This window comes from Protobothrops mucrosquamatus, unplaced genomic scaffold, assembly GCF_001527695.2.
Source record: "Protobothrops mucrosquamatus isolate PMUCROS unplaced genomic scaffold, P.Mucros_1.0 scaffold3124, whole genome shotgun sequence".
NCBI lineage: Eukaryota > Metazoa > Chordata > Lepidosauria > Squamata > Viperidae > Protobothrops > Protobothrops mucrosquamatus.
In genome coordinates, this window is record NW_015389127.1 from 11,319 (window position 1) to 29,503 (window position 18,185).

The following is an 18,185-nucleotide window of genomic DNA, read 5'->3' on the forward strand; positions in this document are numbered from 1 at the left end:
CCAAGCAGTGTCGGCTGGCGACCCCCAGGGGGAGGGCCTTCTCTGTGGGTGCCCCCACCCTCTGGAACGAACTACCCCCCGAGATCCGGATGATTCCGGATCTCCTTACTTTCCGCCGCGCCCTCAAGACATGGCTTTTCCAGCAAGCGGGCCTGGCCTAGGGAGGATTTTAAATCGGGTTTTTAAATCGGGTTTTTAAATCGGGTTTTTTAAGAATAATTTTAATTGCACAACTTTAAATATTGGTTTAATTTGGTTTTATCTGGTGGGGGTTGTAAATATGTCTATGTTTTTAAATATGTTGTGAGCCGCCCTGAGTCCCGTTGGGAGAAGGGCGGGATATAAATCAAATAAATAAATAAATAAATAAATAAAATAAAATATCATCTGTTTTCTTTTATGATTTTTATAGACCTTAATGAGCAATGTAGCTGAAGACTATGTTGGACATAGTGGACTTCAGCTTTGTTTAAATTGTAAAAAGCAATGAAAGAGTCATTTTGAGCACTTGGCCACTGGCTAACCTTCACAGCTGTTTGCAGGGTCCCATGGTAAGGTGACCACAATTTGTGACTGTTTTGCTTGTTTCAAGCATTTATTTCTGGTTTCCAGCAAAAAACGCCCACTGGGGAAAACAGATTTGTTTAATGACCACCATGTTCACTTAGTCAAGTGACTGTTATAAAAAATGGTAACAACTTCAATCTGATCACACGATGCCTCAATTTACAACTGCAACAATTTATGACCACAATTCCGGGCTTAATTACAGTTGTAAGTCAAGGACTGTCTTTAATTTGAATTTCTTTGTGGAGCAGAGGGTAGCTCCAATGGGTCCTTCCAATTCTATCCAGTTCTGTGACAATGTTAAGTGTCACACAGATGGGCTACATTTTGGGCGGGGGGCATCTGGGTTTGGGAGGAAAGATGATAAAGGTTTGTTTTGATTTTTTTTCACTGCTGTAGGCTTATCTGGCTGCTATGTCTCACTTCAAAACAGCAGGAAACCATGTCACTCATTTTTAGCAATTGAAGTTGGAAGGAGATCCAAGATCCATAAAAAAGGAAGTTGGGAAACAATGTCTCTTGGATTCCAGCAACCTCCTTGACTAAAATCCAGCCTCCTCCCAAGATTTGTCCCACCTTGTATGGAATACATTACATGCAGAGAGAGAACAGTCTTTGCTGCCTCCTTCTTAAACCTTGTTCCATTCAGTGGCAAGGAACCAATTTGCTGGCCCTGAGCATATAGCAAGAATGTTCCGGATCCAGGCAGAATTATCTCAGGACGTGGAGTTGGACGGATGGTTGGAGGAGGGACGCTAGGAAGGCCTGTGGGCAAAAGTGAGACATCCAAGTTACACGCTGGGTCACAAGAATGGACCTGCTCATCCACCCAAGGCCTGTCTGTCTGGCGACCTAGATGAGGGGTCTGCAACCTTGACAACTTTAAGACTTGTGGACTTCAGTTCCCAGAATTCTTCAGCCAGCTTAAGAATTAAAAGTCTTAAAAGTTGTCGAGGTTGCAGACCCCTTGCCTAGATCACAACACGAAACAGCCGCCTTACTTTACACTGCCTTTTGAAGGATGGCTGCTAAAACATGGTGTTTTTTTCTCCAGCATATGAAGCCCTCTAAGCCAGGAAGTTCATTTCAACAGCATTTCCCCTTGGATGCATTTAAGACAGGGGTCTTCAAATGTGGCCCTTTTATGACTTGTGGACTTCAACTCCCAGAATTCCTCAGCCGTCATGCCTGGCTGAGGAATTCTGGGAGTTAAAGTCCACAAGTCATAAAAGGGCCATATTTGAAGACCCCTGATTTAAGAGTATGTTTTCCCCGTGCACTGTCTCCTGCTCATTACCTTTGTGGGATCTGCCTGGTTTTATTCTTTGTTGAGGTTATACATTTACTTATGAAATGTACAAGTAGTGCTCATTTAGCAACTGCCTTGTTCACAGTTACAACAGTGATGAAAAGGTAACTTTACAACCAATCCTTGCATTTACAATCTTTGCAGATCTGTAAAGCAAAGGAAAGCTGAAGGAAAATCAGACGCAGAGTTGTAGTTTTACTTAATGACTGCTTTGTCTAATGACTGAATTGCCAGTACCCATTGTGATTGCTAAACAAGGACAACTCTATAGGCCAACTTTCTGCTAAACTGAAGGATTAGGTTAGCACTGTAGCTGCTTTTTAATAAGACTATGTAGGAATTTTAAAATTTAAATTTGAAAGCTGTTCAAGTATTATTCTGGAATTCGAAAGCTATGTAAACATTCTTAAACTGTTACATGAACTACACTAAGTGTTTAACAAAAACCTATTAAGTTTTCTTATTTACGATTCCTTTAATTAATTAAAAGGGAGCACCAGTTTGGAATCAGATTTTACACACACATATATATGTATTTTAACAACATAGCACAGGTCTGCTGGTGCTTTTAAATCTATTCATCTCAAAATACATTTGCTGACTCCCCTCACAAGGAATAGAAGATGCATTTTCCAAGATGTAAAGGTAAATACACTTTTCATTTCAGAACAATTTTTCTTGTCTTAATGCAGATTTAAATAACTAAATAATTCAATTAACCACCAACCTGAGATGATTAATTAACATATATTTGATTTAGATTTTTATCCACCCCTGGTAATGTCACAGTGTTATCAGACAAATCCCCTGATGCTTCCAAGCTAAAAAAATGATTTTAAAAGACTCCCAGTTCAGCTGAAGTCCCCACTGCCCCATTGAGCTTTGTGACTCATTGCCATCCTCTTACATGCAGGGGGTACCCCAGGCTCCGATCGAGTGCCTTGAATTTCCCGGCCATGTTCATCCACACACCAGCAGTAGCCGCTATTTCCATGACATTGTAGTGGGTTAAAGTTGCCTAGAGTGTCGCATTGGGGCACATACTGGTCACCCTGTGGTCTGCCTCCATAATGTTCCAGCAGGCTCTGTCTCCAGCGTTCACACATAGTTTGTGGCCTCTGAGTTGGCTCTAAGGATAGAAAGAATTATAGGACTGAAGCTGATACCATATGAACCATGTGAAGCCTGAACTGTAAAAAAGCTATTTATTTACATATCCCACCCAACTCACTCATGGTGACTCCTAGTGGCTTTAAGAAATAAAACCCCAAACACAAAACCCACTAAACCCCAATTCCCTGGCAGGAACAATCTAACAAACTACTTAATGTATTTCATATCATCTGGGGTTCCCTAGACCTACTGGCAAAACCACATCTTCAGGGCATTTCAAAAGAGTATCAAGGTGGGGGGGGGCGGTCTTATCTCTGCAGAGATTATATTCCACAGGGAGGGAGCTACAGAAAAGGCCCTTCTTCATCATCACATTAGATAGACCTCCTTAATGTGTCCCCACTCTAGTAGGTTGGGTAGATGTAGTTGGGATAAGAAGGTTCTTAAAATAACCTTCCCCAAAATCATGTAGGGCTACATCCGGAAGCAAAACGGCAATCCATGCAGCTCCAGCAAGAGAGGTGATATGTAGACTTGCACAAAACCACACAGGCCACTGCATTTTGAACCATATGTAGCTCCTGGGAAGCACCATACAGAGCACACTGCAATAGTCAAGAGGTGAGGTGACTAGGGTGTTGGTGACCATGAGCAGCTCCAGGAAAGAGCATAATTAATGCAAAACTTGCAGTTGCGCAAAGCCCCTCCTGTCCATGAACGTCACTTGCTTCTTGAGGAGTCCAGGAGAACTCCCAGATTATGCACCAGTTCTCTGTCTGAGGCAGTGCAAACCCATCCAAGACCAAAGATGGCAATTGTTCATGAACCAAAGAACCCCAAATCCAGAGTCATTTCATTTTGCCAGGTTCATTTCAGCCTGTTGCTCCCCATCCAGCCCTTAACAGCTTCTAGGCACTGTGAGAGGGAGGTGAGCATTGCTTTATTCACCATAGGCTGAGACATATACACATACAAAAGGTATGCCTGCAATCAATGCTTCCCACTGCCATAAGTCTCATCCCCAAATAGAGACCTTCAAAGAAAGGGCCAGCGGTGGTCTCTGACATGCTTTCAAGGCCTTCAGAGCAATACAATAAAGGGAACCAAGAGCCAATTCTTGGAGGATCTTACCAAATGCTTTAAAGTTCAGACATTTTGTCAATCTGAATTTTGAAAGTTAATCCGATGAATTCTTATTTCTTCTGCAGTGCAAAAACACTAAATGGTAGTCTTTACCAACTTATTATTTTACAGATGTGCTAAACTGCAGCAGTAGTCCAGGACAACTGGAGGGCATAAAGGTGGGGAAGACCACATTAACATACAGGTCTCTCCCATATTTGTCGGATTCTAGAGGACAAATGTAGCAGCTGAGTTTCATTGTATTTATTTTATTTACAGAAAAATGTGCTCCTCACCATTCCAATGTTTGGATTATATCATCAGTTCCAAGGGAAAACATATAATAAAAATAGGCAGATGCGAAGGATTTTTCTTCTAATATGCTGTCCACAAAGGAGGAGAAGGAGTTGGCCCACAAAAAAACAAGGAATTCAGAATTGCGTTCTCAGTTGCAACTGAGTTCAAAGAAGCCACTCATCTAATCCAGATCAGCCCACAAAAAAGAGGAAGTTTCCCCCACAGATTTGTTCTCTCCGCCTTCCAACCTCATAATTTAACTTATGATGAAATGAAAGCCAAGAAAAGCTAGCCATATCTTTAAGATATGCATTTAAGACAGTGTAAATTAAAGTTAAATTAAGCCCCAGTCATTCTGCTGCATCCTGCATTATTTGCTGGCAAATAAATAAATTTCAACACAATTTGCCTTCTTATCTGGAAAAGGAGCTAGGTTGCTTTGTAGAATTTGATCTTGCTAGAACAGGGCTTTCCTAAACAGCAAAAAGAGAAGTGAGCCAAGGACAATGCTGTAGTCCCAAGTTCTTATTTTCCTGTTGTAGGTATCAGAAATTAGTAATGGGAAAATGAAGAGCTCTGTGAATATGCTTTTTGGTCCCCTCCAGGTTCAAGATACATGAAGTTCCTTTAGAGCAATATTTCTCAACTTTGCTGACATATTGACATGGGAATTCTGGAAATTGACTTCCACTCATCTTAAAGGTGCCAAAGTTGGCACACACTGCTTTAGAATATGAAAAGACACAAAATAGAATAGTTAGATTGTGCAAGATTAAGTGTATAGTAGCAAAAGCAATAGCACTTAGACTTATAGTGCTTAAAGTTTCATAGTGCTTTACAGCACTAAGTGGTTTACAGAGTCAGCGTATTACCTCCAACATCTGGATCCTCATTTTACCAACTTTGGAAGGAAGGCTGAATCAACCTTGAGTTGGTCAGGATCGAACTCCTGGCATTGGGCAGAGTTAGGCTGCAATGCTGCATTCTAATCACTGTGCCACTACAGCTCCTATGGTACATTTTGGCAAAAACACAACAAATCCACCCTGCAAAAGGCAGTCTCCCCCAAAATCTTACTTTTCATTTACAGAAAATAAAAAACAAAATTTTAAGAGCTATAACTGGTGGAAAATAAGTGAAGCTAACAACAGAGCCAGAACAAAATAAAATCTCTGTTGATTGGAGAAGGAATAAATGTTCTGTGTAAATTCTTACCCCTTCTCAAAGGCAGGGCAATAAACAAAATATTTAAAAAAATGCAGTGAAATATATCTGGGAATAATGTAGAAGGGCAAAGCTTGTCTCTTTCTTCCCAGAAAGCCAAGTCTCAAACTACTAATCAAGAGCTTTCAAAGGACGAGGGCAACTCAGCTTTTCATATTAGTCTATTAAAAACACACTGAGAAAAGGTGAGCAATCTCTCAGTTCTCAATTCAGATGGAGAAAAAAAATGCTTCCTTCTCTGATTTTAGAGAAGACAGGACAGACAGATTCTGTTTGCAATTCACCGCACCAAAGATTTGTCTAAATCAGGGGTGTTCAACCTTGACAACTTTAAAACTTGTAGACTTCACCTCCCAGAATTCCTCAGCCAGCATGGTCTAAATCACATAGAAATGCCAAACGGTACAGAGAACTAATGAACTTCTGTTTTAACTGTATTGTAATGTTATGTGTTTTAAGTGCTTCTGTTGTTTTAGTGCTGGAAAGAGTTGGTAGCGACTTAAGGCAATACACATTTCAGAAACAAACCTGGAATCCTGCAGCGTGGTGGGGCAGCACCTGGAGGGATTCTGCTCCCAGGAATCTCCTGGCCATCAGTGTCAACACACCAGCACTGCCCGGTGCTGCTGTGGCACTGCAGTGGCCGGTAGTTTCCTTTTTCATCACATTCAGGCACGTGAGGACCTCCGGGAATGGGAGAACCCCTCTGGCTGGAATATAGTCGCTCATGTTGACAGCGGGTCAGTCCCGTCACACTCTCTGTGGGTCAGAAGGAAATGAGGCTGTAACACTGAGGTCTCGGTAGCAAGAGGGAGCTTTCAAAAGCATCTCCCATGATGGACAGCCCAGGAGCCAGGAAGAATGGCTAGCAAGCTTATCAACTCAGCATGCAGATTTTCTGCAGGTTTCAATTATTACTATATAATATAGAAGTATCAATAACAATATTTTTAGGTGCCGGAATTTTGGGGCCCTAAATGTTACCTTGTCTTATTGTAAGCTGCTGTGAAGCCCAGTGGGAAACAGCAGCATATAGATGTGATAGAAGGAAGAGGATGCACACTATTAGCACAACTTGGAAATCCACCCCCAGCTAAGGAAACGTATACAGGCAGTCCTCGACTTACAACTATTTATTTAGTTGAGATGTGTTTGAATATTAGTTCAATAGTAAACAATTGGAATATTGTTTACTTAATGACCATTCAAAGTTACAACGGCACTGAAAAAGTGACCTATGACCATTTTCACATTTATGACCATTATAGCATCCCCATGGTCATGTGATCAAAATTCAGATGCTTGGCAACTGACTCATATTTATGATGGGTTCCAGTGTCCTGGGGTTACATGATCACCTTTTGTCCCAAAGGTGCTTTTTCAAGAGGCAACTGGACTTTCTTGTTTTTCTTTGAAGACATTTCGCTTCTCATCCAAGGAGTTTCTTCAGCTCTGAGCGGATGGTGGGGAACAGAAGGATTTATATTCCTTGCAGACAGCTGGTCATTTGCACCAGTTATAAATCCTTCCATTCCCCCCACCCAGTCAGAGCTGAAGAAGTTTCTTGGATGAGAAGTGAAACGCCTTCAAAGAAAAACAAAGAAGTTCAGTTGCCTCTTAAAAAGCACCTTTGGGACAACCATGACCTGGATGACAGAGAATCTCCATTTAGGTATCACACCTTTTGTAACCTTGAGACAAGCAACGTCAATGGGGAAGCCAGATTCACTTAACAACCGTCTTACTAACTTAATAACTGCAGTGATTCACTTAACAAGTGTGGCAAGAAAGGTCGTAAAATGGGGCAAAACTCACTTAACAAATGTCTCACAGAAATTTTGGGCTCAATTGTGGTCATAAGTCAATAACCAGTACTTGGGTAACTGTACTTGGGGAGCTGAAGATCTTGGACTGAAAGATGGGGATGGATGGGCATTTGGATGGTTTTGTAACTATCTCACTTTTGGACCAGTACCTGGAGTGCACTGGAAACCATCCCCCACATAGCCAGCCCGACAGCTGCAGGAGAAGGAGCCAGGTGAATTGTGGCAAATGGCAGCTTGGTGGCATTTTCCTTCCAGGCATTCATCCACGTCTGTCAAAAAGGTAGAAAACATGAAGACTGGATTCAGTTTGGATTCAGTCTGAACTAGAGGTGTACACCAGAATGGTTTTCCGGCTGTCAAGATTTTCTGCAAAGTTTGTCAGTTTCAAAGTTGTACATATATGTTTGCTTGGCTGTTCCCCAAAAAATTGGGAAGCAGAGATTTCATGGTTCTTCCACACTCACAAAGAAGGTAGCCCAAATCCTTGTGTTGAATGTGGATATTCAGATGAAGATGCTAAGCAAAAGCATGCTCACTTGAAAATTTCCACAATGTAGAATTAGAGCCAGTTTGGTCTAGTGCAACAGCTCCCAACCTTTTCTTCTATACCCTGCCCCCCTAGAACGCTTCTGATATATTCTCGCACCCCTTACAAAGGTTTGTAATAACGGCAATGAATTATGCATATACACTATAATTTTGAAAACTCAAGTTTTCGCACCCCCTGGAATATTGTCTCACACCCCTGGTTGGGAACCCCTGGTCTAGTGATTAAGGCATCAGGCTAAAAGTCAGGAGACAGTGAGACTAGTCCCACCTTAAGCATGAATGCCAGCAAGGTGACTTTGGGCCAATCACCAGGAGACTGTGAATTCTAGTCCCATTTTAGGCATGAAAGTTGGCTGGATAATTTTGGCCCAGTCACTCTCTCTCAACCCAGCTCACCTCACAGGGTTGTTGTAGGAAAATTGGAGAAAAGAATCTGGTATGTGTTTGCTGCCCAGAGTTATTTATAAAAATAATAAAGGTGGGAAGTAATTAATTAATTAAATTCAGAATTTTCCAGTCCATCTCTCTGGCCTGGATACACAGAAACATTTTTGTCTCTAATCCAACGTCAACAATTTTCTGATAGACTGATAGCCCAATGATTGATTAGTGGAGTTGATGGAGGACTGTATTTTTCACACTTACAATTTCTGTCAGTATACTTTACGAAAAAATGGAATTAGCTCAGCTGGATTGATTCCTATCTGATTAATCTGGTGAGGCTGATTTCAATTTTGCAAGTCTGAAAGGCTAATTCTCCCCTCCCCCATCTCCTTTACAGCCTGAGAAACTAGGGAGGGTCTTTTCTGAGCCTATTGCCCCTCCCCCTATGTTGCCCACTGTCTCTTATTTGACTGTTCCCTTGGTAGCATCTCTTCATCCAGTCTCCCAAGGTCTTTCCCACATGCCATTACAACTATCTGTCAATTACCTGTGCAGTTGTGCCCATTGCCAGCATAGCCAGTTAGGCATAGGCAGCTGAATGAAACACCTCCCTGATTGACACATCGTGCCCGATCAGCTGAATCGCAGTTGTGAGTCCCTTTTTCACAAGGATTGGGTGGTGGAGCAATAGCTGAAAAGGTTAAAATTGAGAGAGGAGGAGAAGTCAGTTGCTGCACTGCAGTTCATTTTCCCTTCAAGGGAAATGATGGGAAGCCCTTGAGGATTTCCAGCAGAGATTAGACCGTCATTTGTATTCCTGTGCTGAGCAAGCAATCGGGTTGAGTGGCCTCAATGACTCTTTCAACTCTTATGTTTCTAGGTTACAGGTGTGTCATCTAAGTCACCATGGACAACCTTTTCATAGTCAGGAGCTGCATATTCTGCAGGGGAAAAGTTTGCAATGGGAAAAGCAGTGATATTACATGGGCAGGATTTACTGGGCACAACACTAAGACTGTCTATGTGTCATGGGCTGTGGGTAGACTTTAAAGAAGCAGAATAGGAAAAATATTGACACCGTAGGACTTTGGGGCTGAAGAAGACTTCTGAGAATGGGCAGCCAAGAAAAAAACCAATGGATCATTGAACAAATCAGCCCAGAGTTCTCACTCAGGGCAAGTTATCCTACGAGGGGGCCTTGGTGTTCTCTGAGCTTGGTTGTTTTCTTGTAGACATTTCATTACCCAAACTAGGTAACATCATCAATGCTAGTCTAGCACTGATGATGTTACTAGTTTGGGTAAAAAAATGTCTGCTAGAAAACAATGAAGCTCAGAGAGCACCAAGGACGCCACAATTCAATCCTGAGCTACAAATATTCTCCTTTGTCAAGTTATCCTACTTCAGACACCTTATGTCAGGGGTGTCAGACCTGCAACATCACATGATGTGTCACAACATATCATGACTTTTTTTCCATTGCAGGCAATGGGGTGGGCGCGGTTTCGCCATGACGCATCCGACCCGCGGGCCGGCAGTTTGACACCCCTGCCTTATGTGAAGACTCAATTCTCTGGAAAAGGCTGTAATGGTAGGAAAGGTGGAAGGAAAGAGAAGAGGATGACTAGCAGCTAGGTGGATGGATTCAGTTATGGTGACAATGAGACCATCATTAGGAGACTTAAAAGAATGAGTTAGAAAGATCATCATGAAGAAAATCTATGTGGTTGCTAGGAGTTGAAAAGTGACTTGAGGGCACGTAATCATTCAAGGGTTGTGGGATAGGGATTTGTGAATGTGGGTGGTTTTATTTTTTTAAATATGCTAAATCAATTTCAGAACTTACAGGTCAGTTTCTACATGTTTCCTGCCTCCAGCTAGAAGGAAAGCACACTACCAGTGATTGTGCTTATGGGTGAAATGGGCTCTAAGGGACCCAAAAGGCGGACTGGGAGTCATGTGTGCCTTGGGGAATCAGAGTACCCACCCCTGTCCAAAATGAAATGGCACAATTAGCAACAATTAACTTCCCACTTTAATTTTTTTCTCTCTTTGTTTCTTTTAAAGATGGATGGCAGCTGGGGGCAGGCTGGACTTGAGTAACAGAAAAATGGATAGGCAGAATTTAAAAACACTGACCACTATTTGTGCTCAAGTACAAAAGGATGCTCTGGAAATCTTTAAAGGAGCCATGCTTTTTCCCAAGTTCATGCAGACCTAGGCAAAGTCACAGCTTCTTTGAAGAATGAGCCCTCCTCTGCATTTTAAAATGCCCCTTTTCTCCCCAAACCCAAATGTTTCATCCTTTATCCTGCAGTTATGTCCCAGATTAAAGTAACTACCCCAGTATGAAGACTCTCTTATATAACATATATTTTGTTTATATTTTGTTTTTCTTAAGAGTTTGCCCCAGAGGGTAGTATACAGGGTCTGCTTGTTTTTGCATGATGTGATAAAGTGTGTTGGGGGTTTTTTTATTATTGTTTTTCAGCCAGCCTGTTCAAGAATCTGACTGGACTGAATGATTGTCCAAGACCACCCAGCTGACTTCAATGGCCAAGGCAATATTTTGCCCACTGAAGATGAAAAATTTGCAGGATGAGAAAGGCACTGCCTGTTCTTAAAAATAAGAAAGAGAGAAAGTACTAAGCATCTTCCCATTGCTCCTTCCTTTATTCAAATTTATAATCTGCTCCTGGTGCTTTACATCAAAACAACTCTACAGCTTTCCACTGATTTTAACTAGAGCTGAGCACGAAAGCTTGTGCTCATTGTGCATAAAATCTTTTTTCCAAAGAATGCATCAGAAATAGTACTATAGAGGAAACATGTGAGAAAAGAGGGGGAGGAGATCTAAAATTTCCATACTCTTACCTGACTCTAGAGCTAGATAATTTACATGATTTATAAAGAATAAACAGTAGAATTTCCCAAGATGAAATTCATCCGCAGAATTTTCCAGCACCTTAAAGATTTAGTTTATGACATATGAGAGTGGATTTATTCTGGAATAACACAAAAGTATTGAAAACAGACTCTCCTTGCCAAATATAGTATTTGTTTTGTTTAAAGTAATTAACAGTTGGGCTGTTTTAATCCTTATGGTCAAAATTCATGTGAACAATACCAAGTAAAACGTCAGGCGTTAAACCAGCAAGCTGGACTGTCCAAATAGATTCTCAAGTTTTTTCTCTTTCCAACCTATCTTCATTCTCCCAATTCCCAACCTCCCTGCCTTTTCTTGACAGCTTCTTAGTTGTCAGTGGAAAGTTAATTAACAACAGGACGGAAAACAAACATGCATTTCCCCCATGGGGCAAAGAATTATAATTATCAATATTGCACAAACATAGAGATCCAACAGAATTTCTGCTTCCTGAGATTCTCAGTTCTTAACAAGAAAATAAAAAGAGAATGTATTATTATTTAAAAGTTCTACAACTACAAAGCAGATTAACAATCTGCCCAAATTGGCAAGCAATAAAGTACAAAGTAAAAATCAAGTATGAAAAACCAAAGACCCTACAGCAAAACTAACAACCAAAACTTCTCTCATCAAAACTTTTCAGTTTTGACTCCAAGCAGAAAGCCCAATGGCAAACCGTGGGAAGCGAGGCTTCATGATACAGATGGACATTTAGTATTTGATGTCAGGTTGTCGATTACCTCAAAAGTGAGTGTAATTCTCTATACCATATGTGCCTTTTGTCTGCCTAAAACCATGATCAATGGTGATGGATATCCATAGTCTGTGTTGTGAGATTAAAGAGATGTGTTGGAGACACATGGACAAGAGAAAGACACGGACGAAGTCAACCACAGTTTCTACTGGGAAACTGAGTATCCTAGATCAAGGTAATTCCAAAACCACTATGACATTCCTGGAAGCTTGGCATTGAAACAGATCAGCCATCAACATAGAAATAAAGCACATTTACACACTATTCAAAAGAGACAATAAAAAGCTAAGAAAAAAAAGCAGTACACATCCTTTCCAGCAGCCAATAGTCAGATAAACAAGGATTAATCCCAGACTAACAATCAAGCAGAAAACAACACCCTAATTCAGGAATTACCAACAGAAAAAAACCCACACTTCTACCAATACCTTCAGGACAAGCTACTTTATAAACAGGGGAAAAACCTCAGACTCACTAACATGATGCTACCTACTTTAATAATGAAACATCTGCAAGCAAATAACCAAACTCAGAGAGCAGCAGGGGCTCCAAAGGGAAAAATGAGTAATACTGTATGTTTCTGAGAAAGAGAAAGGGGAGAATGTAATACATCTCTATGAAGAGGATCTGTGCTGCAGCTGCCAAAAAAGCCAACACAGTGCTAGGCTGCATTAACAGAGGGATAGAATCAAGATCACGTGAAATATTAATACCACTTTACAATGCCTTGGTAAGGCCACACTTGGAATACTGCATCCAGTTTTGGTCACCACGATGTAAAAAAGATGTTGAGACTCTAGAAAGAGTACAGAGAAGAGCAACAAAGATGATTAGGGGACTGGANGAAGAGAAGGATGAGGGGGGACATGATAGCAGTGTTCCAATATCTCAGGGGCTGCCACAAAGAAGAGGGAGTCAAGCTATTCTCCAAAGCACCTGAAGGCAAGACAAGAAGCAACAGATGGAAACTAACGAAAGAGAGCAGCAACCTAGAACTAAGGAGAAACTTCCTGACAGTTAGAACAATTAACCAGTGGAACAACCTGCCTCTAGAAGCGGTGAATGCTCCAACACTGGAAGTTTTTAAGAAGAGACTGGACAGCCATTTGTCCGAAATGGTATAGGGTTTCCTGCCTGAGCAGGGGGTTGGACTAGATGACCTCCAAGGTCCCTTCCAACTTTATTGTTGTTGTTGTTGTTGTTATCCTAAGAGATAATTCTATTAGTTGAGAATACTGATAATCATTAGACTTTGTACAATACACTATTTTATCTCAAAGTCTCTTCTTTTTTGCTCTTCTCTCCTCAGCGGAGCCCAGAATTGCAATTTTTGGCCAATTTTGCCCAGGTCTTGCATTCCCTCTGCTCAGGGCAGGCCCTCCTCAAAATAAAGCAATCCCATACCTATGCAAGAAGCCCGGTCAGGTGCCAGCTGGTATCCTCTGGGACATTCACATCGATAGCTGCCCGGTGTATTGAGGCACAGAGCACCCTGGCCACATCTGCTGAAGCCCTCCGTGCATTCGTTGACATCTGAGAAGGGACAACAAGATGAATGGGACAAATCAACATCCAGGACTAAAGCAGCAAAGCTTCCATTCATATTTCCAGATGCTACAGCACATTTTATGTTATAACCATTGACTCCCTGGCTTCTCATCTATCTCATTCCAGTTAGGACAGTCAACCTTATTTCAACTATGAAAACACAATTGGGGCCAAATGATTCCAGATGTTTGCAAGTGGGAAGTCCCAAAGCTTAATCTCCGAAATGTGTTGAAAACAGCAGTTCATCTTTAACTGATACCAGCAGATGGGTGGAAATGACCTTCCCTTTAGTTTAGCACAGGTCTGGACACGAACAGATCTCTGGTAAGTTTAGCCACTACAGTCTGAAGTATGTTTATCATATCTCATAGAACCAAAGACTCATAGGGCTGGAAGAGGCTTTGGAGATCTTCTATTCTAGGGGTCTCTAACCCCTCAGCTGTGGCCCCAGCTTGTGCGCAGCTCCACTTGTGCAAGTGATGGGAACTCAGGCGTGAATCTCCATTTGTGCGAGTGGCGGGTGCACACATCTGCTGCTTGTGCAAATGGAACTGCGTAAGCTCACATACACACCTGCTGCTCACACAGAACCATTCCCTCTCTCTCTCCCCCCACCCCTCGGCCACCAAGCTGGAAAGGTTGGGGACTGCTATTCTAGTCCATCCCCCTGTTCAAGGCAGGAGTCCTTATATCATGCTGGACAGATGGTTGTCCAATCTTTTCTTGAAAACCTCCAGTGATGGAGCACTCCATTCCTAAGTAAAACATCGTGTGACTGCATCTTGTGATTTTATACTGCCAGTTTCTCCATCGACTCTGCTTGTGAGAAACCAGTTGTGAAGCATACAAACAGCAATCATCTGACTGTGGAATGCTGCAACATAACATTTGCAAGCATGAGAACCAGTCATAAAGTTATTTTTTCAGCCCTGTGGTTCACTTTGAATGATCACCAAATAGGGCAGTCATTAAGTGATGACTACCTGTATTTGGGAAGAGCAGAGGGTTAACATAATAGTAAGCCACTGCTTTGTAGGTCCAAGTTCACACCTTGGTATCTCTAGTAGAGTAAGAAACGGTCCAATCCAAATCAATAGAGATCCACTAGCAATTCATTCAGAAAAAGCAATTTGTGCTTCTCACATGTTGTTGAACTACAACCTTCCATAATACTGACATAGATTAATCCATGATTCCATTTAGTAGTTGTGTTCACATAAGATTCTACCCCGGGCTAAAGACAAAACAACTATATGTATGTCATGTACTAAGCTTGATTATTTTTAATGATTTTTCCTAGTATGCTTTCTGAATTTACCAAAAATGGGCCAATTTAGTAATAAAGCTAAGTATCTTCTGCAAACAGAGTTACTATAGGTAGCTTCTGCTGTTCCCCAAGGCAAGTCTGTAAACTCACAGCAGACTCCTAAGACAAAATGTCAGAGCTTTGAGACAAGACAAGAAGTAAAAGATTTGTCCTACTCACCTACGCATTCTTTGCCATCTCCCCAGTACCCAGCGGTGCACTCACAGAGATAATCCAGACCAAGCCCTGGCTGGCATCGTGCCATTGTGTCACAAATGTGGGTGCCATCATAGCATGGGTTCACTGCAGTTGGCCTAGAATTGTCTAAAACAGCAAGAAAATCTGTGAGAAGAAATTTTTTGTATCTATATCTTACCCTTCCTCTAAAGCAGGGGTGTCAAATTCAATTTCATTGAGGGCCGCATCAGCATTGCGGTTGCCCTCAGGGGGACCGGGTGGGTGTGGCCAAGGTGGGTGCAGCCTACTGGATGGGCGTGGATGGAGTGGGTGTGGCCTACTGGGTGGACATGGCCAGCTCTATATCGTTCATGTCAAGGGTGCCTGTGGGGGCCTGGGCAAGAGTGGGACAGATCTGAGGGTCTCTGGCAGAAGGGGGTGGGACCGAGGCAAGCATCAAGGCATGGTCCATTTCTTCATTCCTCACAAAGGGTGACACCTCCCCAGCATGCACCCAGGGGGAGGGGCCAATGTGGCAGGGGCTGGTTCCTCGCTGTTTCTAGACGGCCTTGTGGAGCTAAGACTGAATGCGTTTCAGCATAGATGGCCACCACAAAATTGTACATTGGCTCCTGGCTGGCAACGGGGGTCATTCCCTCACTGTTTCCAGGATGGCTTCACGGGCCACATGAAACCACTTTGTGGGCCACATCCGGCCCCCGGGCCTTGTGTTTGACATGTCTGCTCTAAAGAACCTAATTCAGATAGCCTCTATTGAGTTCTCACAATTTCTTTGTGCAAAAAAGAGAGGAGAAAAGATATTTCTCTTTGAAGAAGCTTCTGGGTGCCCTCTTAGACCAAGGAGGCTATTTTAAACCTAGGTTTCCATGGGTGCAACTTCCTCTATGAACCCATCACACCTTCTGCACCCAGATGAAAGAGCAATCATTCTGATCATTATCAAGAGCACATCCCAATCCAGATGTGTCATAACTACATTTCCCAGAATTTTAGACATCTTGGGAGTGTCTTCCCCAACCTGAAGAACATCATGTTGTAGAAGACTGTCCTAACTGATATTTCTAGCAATGGATCCATCTGAGTAGAGCAATCATTTGCCCAGTTAGATGTCTGAACTAAACAGTGCCTGACTGCAAAGAAGCAAATATTGATTCCTCCATAAAGAAACAAAACTCAAAATGCCAAAAAACATGCTAGAAACTTAGCATGTTAACAGTGAAACTTAGCATGTTTCACTGCCTCTCATTTTTTGAGATAGAGCCTTATTAAATCCCTGAAGGCAGGAGGTCATTAATGTTTGGAACATATTAACTGTGACAGGTGATTGGGAGCTCAATTTTCTCAGGGCCAAAAGGTCTGTTATGTCAATAATAGTTATTTAGCTGTATAGCCATGAAAGAAAAGCATCTGTGAATACAAAAAAATATTTTAAAAAGTACTTTTAAAAAGGAGAAGAGGGATCTCCCTGTCATACTAACAGAGGACAACTGATTATGATGACTTCATCCTGACATGCAAAATTCTTATCTAGATGGAATGGAATAGAATAGAATAGAATAGAATAGAATAGAATAGAATAGAATAGAATAGAATAGAATAGAATAGAATAGAATAGAATAGAATAGAATACTTTATTTGGCCAAGTGTGATTAAACACACAAGGAATTTGTCTCTAGTGAATTATCTGGAGTGCCTAGCAAACATCTGCCAGGTTTGAGATGGAAAACCTGACATTTAGACTGTCTTCCTCAAGCTGATGCCCCTTAAGAAGTTGCACTACATTTCCCATCATCGTTAGACAGCCAGGTCTACAACTGTAAATAATGAAACCCTTTTATTGGTATCATTACTATGATTATTATTACTCTGTTGCTTTGCATGTACACTGAGAGCTTTTGCACCAGAGACAAATTACTTGTGTCTAATCACACTTGGCCAAATAAAGCATTCTATTCTATTCTATTCTATTCTATTCTATTCTATTCTATTCTATTCTATTCTATTCTATTCTATTCTATTCCATTCTATTCCATTCCATTCCATTCTATTCTATTCTATTCTATTCTATTCTATTCCATTCCATTCCATTCCATTCCAGTGTTGACTTCAAACACATCTGGAGGGGGTATAAATGTAATGACAGCAACCAATAATTATTCCACTCTTTTTCATAGATTTGGGGAATTTGCTCATAGTTTCCTATAGCTTTCAAGCGGACTAAGTTTTCTCTATATACTGTCTCCAGGAATTACAGCTGGATAAACACTCATCCTTCAACTATGGCTGTTTTCCTTTTTTTAACCTTAAATTTGGATTCTTAATCCTGAAATCTGGAACTCATTTACATACTTAAGAGTGGGAGCGGAAGACAACAAACTGTGCTTCTTGTTAGGGAAGCCATAGACCGACACCCCCACACCCCGTCTCGGAGAGAGGCACTCTAAACTTTCAGCCCACACGCTCTGAAATCTCTTTATTATTATTATCAGGCAGGAAGTCTGGCTAATCCTCCTACTGATTGCTTCAGGAAGAGTAGTTTCACAAGCTCAGGGAAGGGTAAAGGGGTGAAAAAGGCAGCAGAGAAGTCAGAAGGCATCTCAGTTTCTATTCCCCCCCCCAAAAAAATTATCCCCTCCAAAATGGTATTTTGAGAGTGATACCAATAGAAACAACTTGCATGCCTATACAGATAGTCCTCTTACGATCGCAACTGAGTCCAAGAAAGGTCGTAAAATGGGGCAAAACTCACTTAACATTGATAAGTGAATCACTGCAGTTAAGTTAGTAATATGGTTAAGTGAATCTGGCTTCTTCATTGACTTTGCTTGTCAGAAGGTGGCAACAGGTGGTCATATTTTCATTTTTTTCATTTTCATTTTATTAAATTTATACCCCGCCCTTCTCCCGTAGGACTCAGGGCGGCTTACAGCCAGTTAAAAACAATTTAATACAATACAATAGAAGTTTTAAAAATCATTAAAAATAAATATATAATCGGCCGCTACTACTAAAATTTGGCTAAAACCAATTTAAAATACCCCTAGGCCAGTCCTGCCCGCTGG

At 41.5% G+C, this 18,185-nt stretch overlaps 1 protein-coding gene across 1 annotated transcript in view; it reads right to left on the reverse strand.

The window, feature by feature from the left end:
* Positions 1–18,185, reverse strand: part of NID2 (nidogen 2) — a gene marked incomplete at its 3' end in the record, with an annotated part of 70,208 nt that overhangs the window by 10,932 nt on the left and 41,091 nt on the right. The window contains exons 9-15 of the mRNA XM_015826419.1: positions 15,106–15,249; positions 13,476–13,604; positions 8,939–9,082; positions 7,608–7,727; positions 6,161–6,391; positions 2,784–3,005; positions 1,163–1,332 (exon numbers count right to left, since the gene is read on the reverse strand). Of these exons, the coding sequence (XP_015681905.1) occupies positions 1,163–1,332; positions 2,784–3,005; positions 6,161–6,391; positions 7,608–7,727; positions 8,939–9,082; positions 13,476–13,604; positions 15,106–15,249 (1,160 nt within the window). The remainder of the gene's footprint in view (positions 1–1,162; positions 1,333–2,783; positions 3,006–6,160; positions 6,392–7,607; positions 7,728–8,938; positions 9,083–13,475; positions 13,605–15,105; positions 15,250–18,185) is intronic.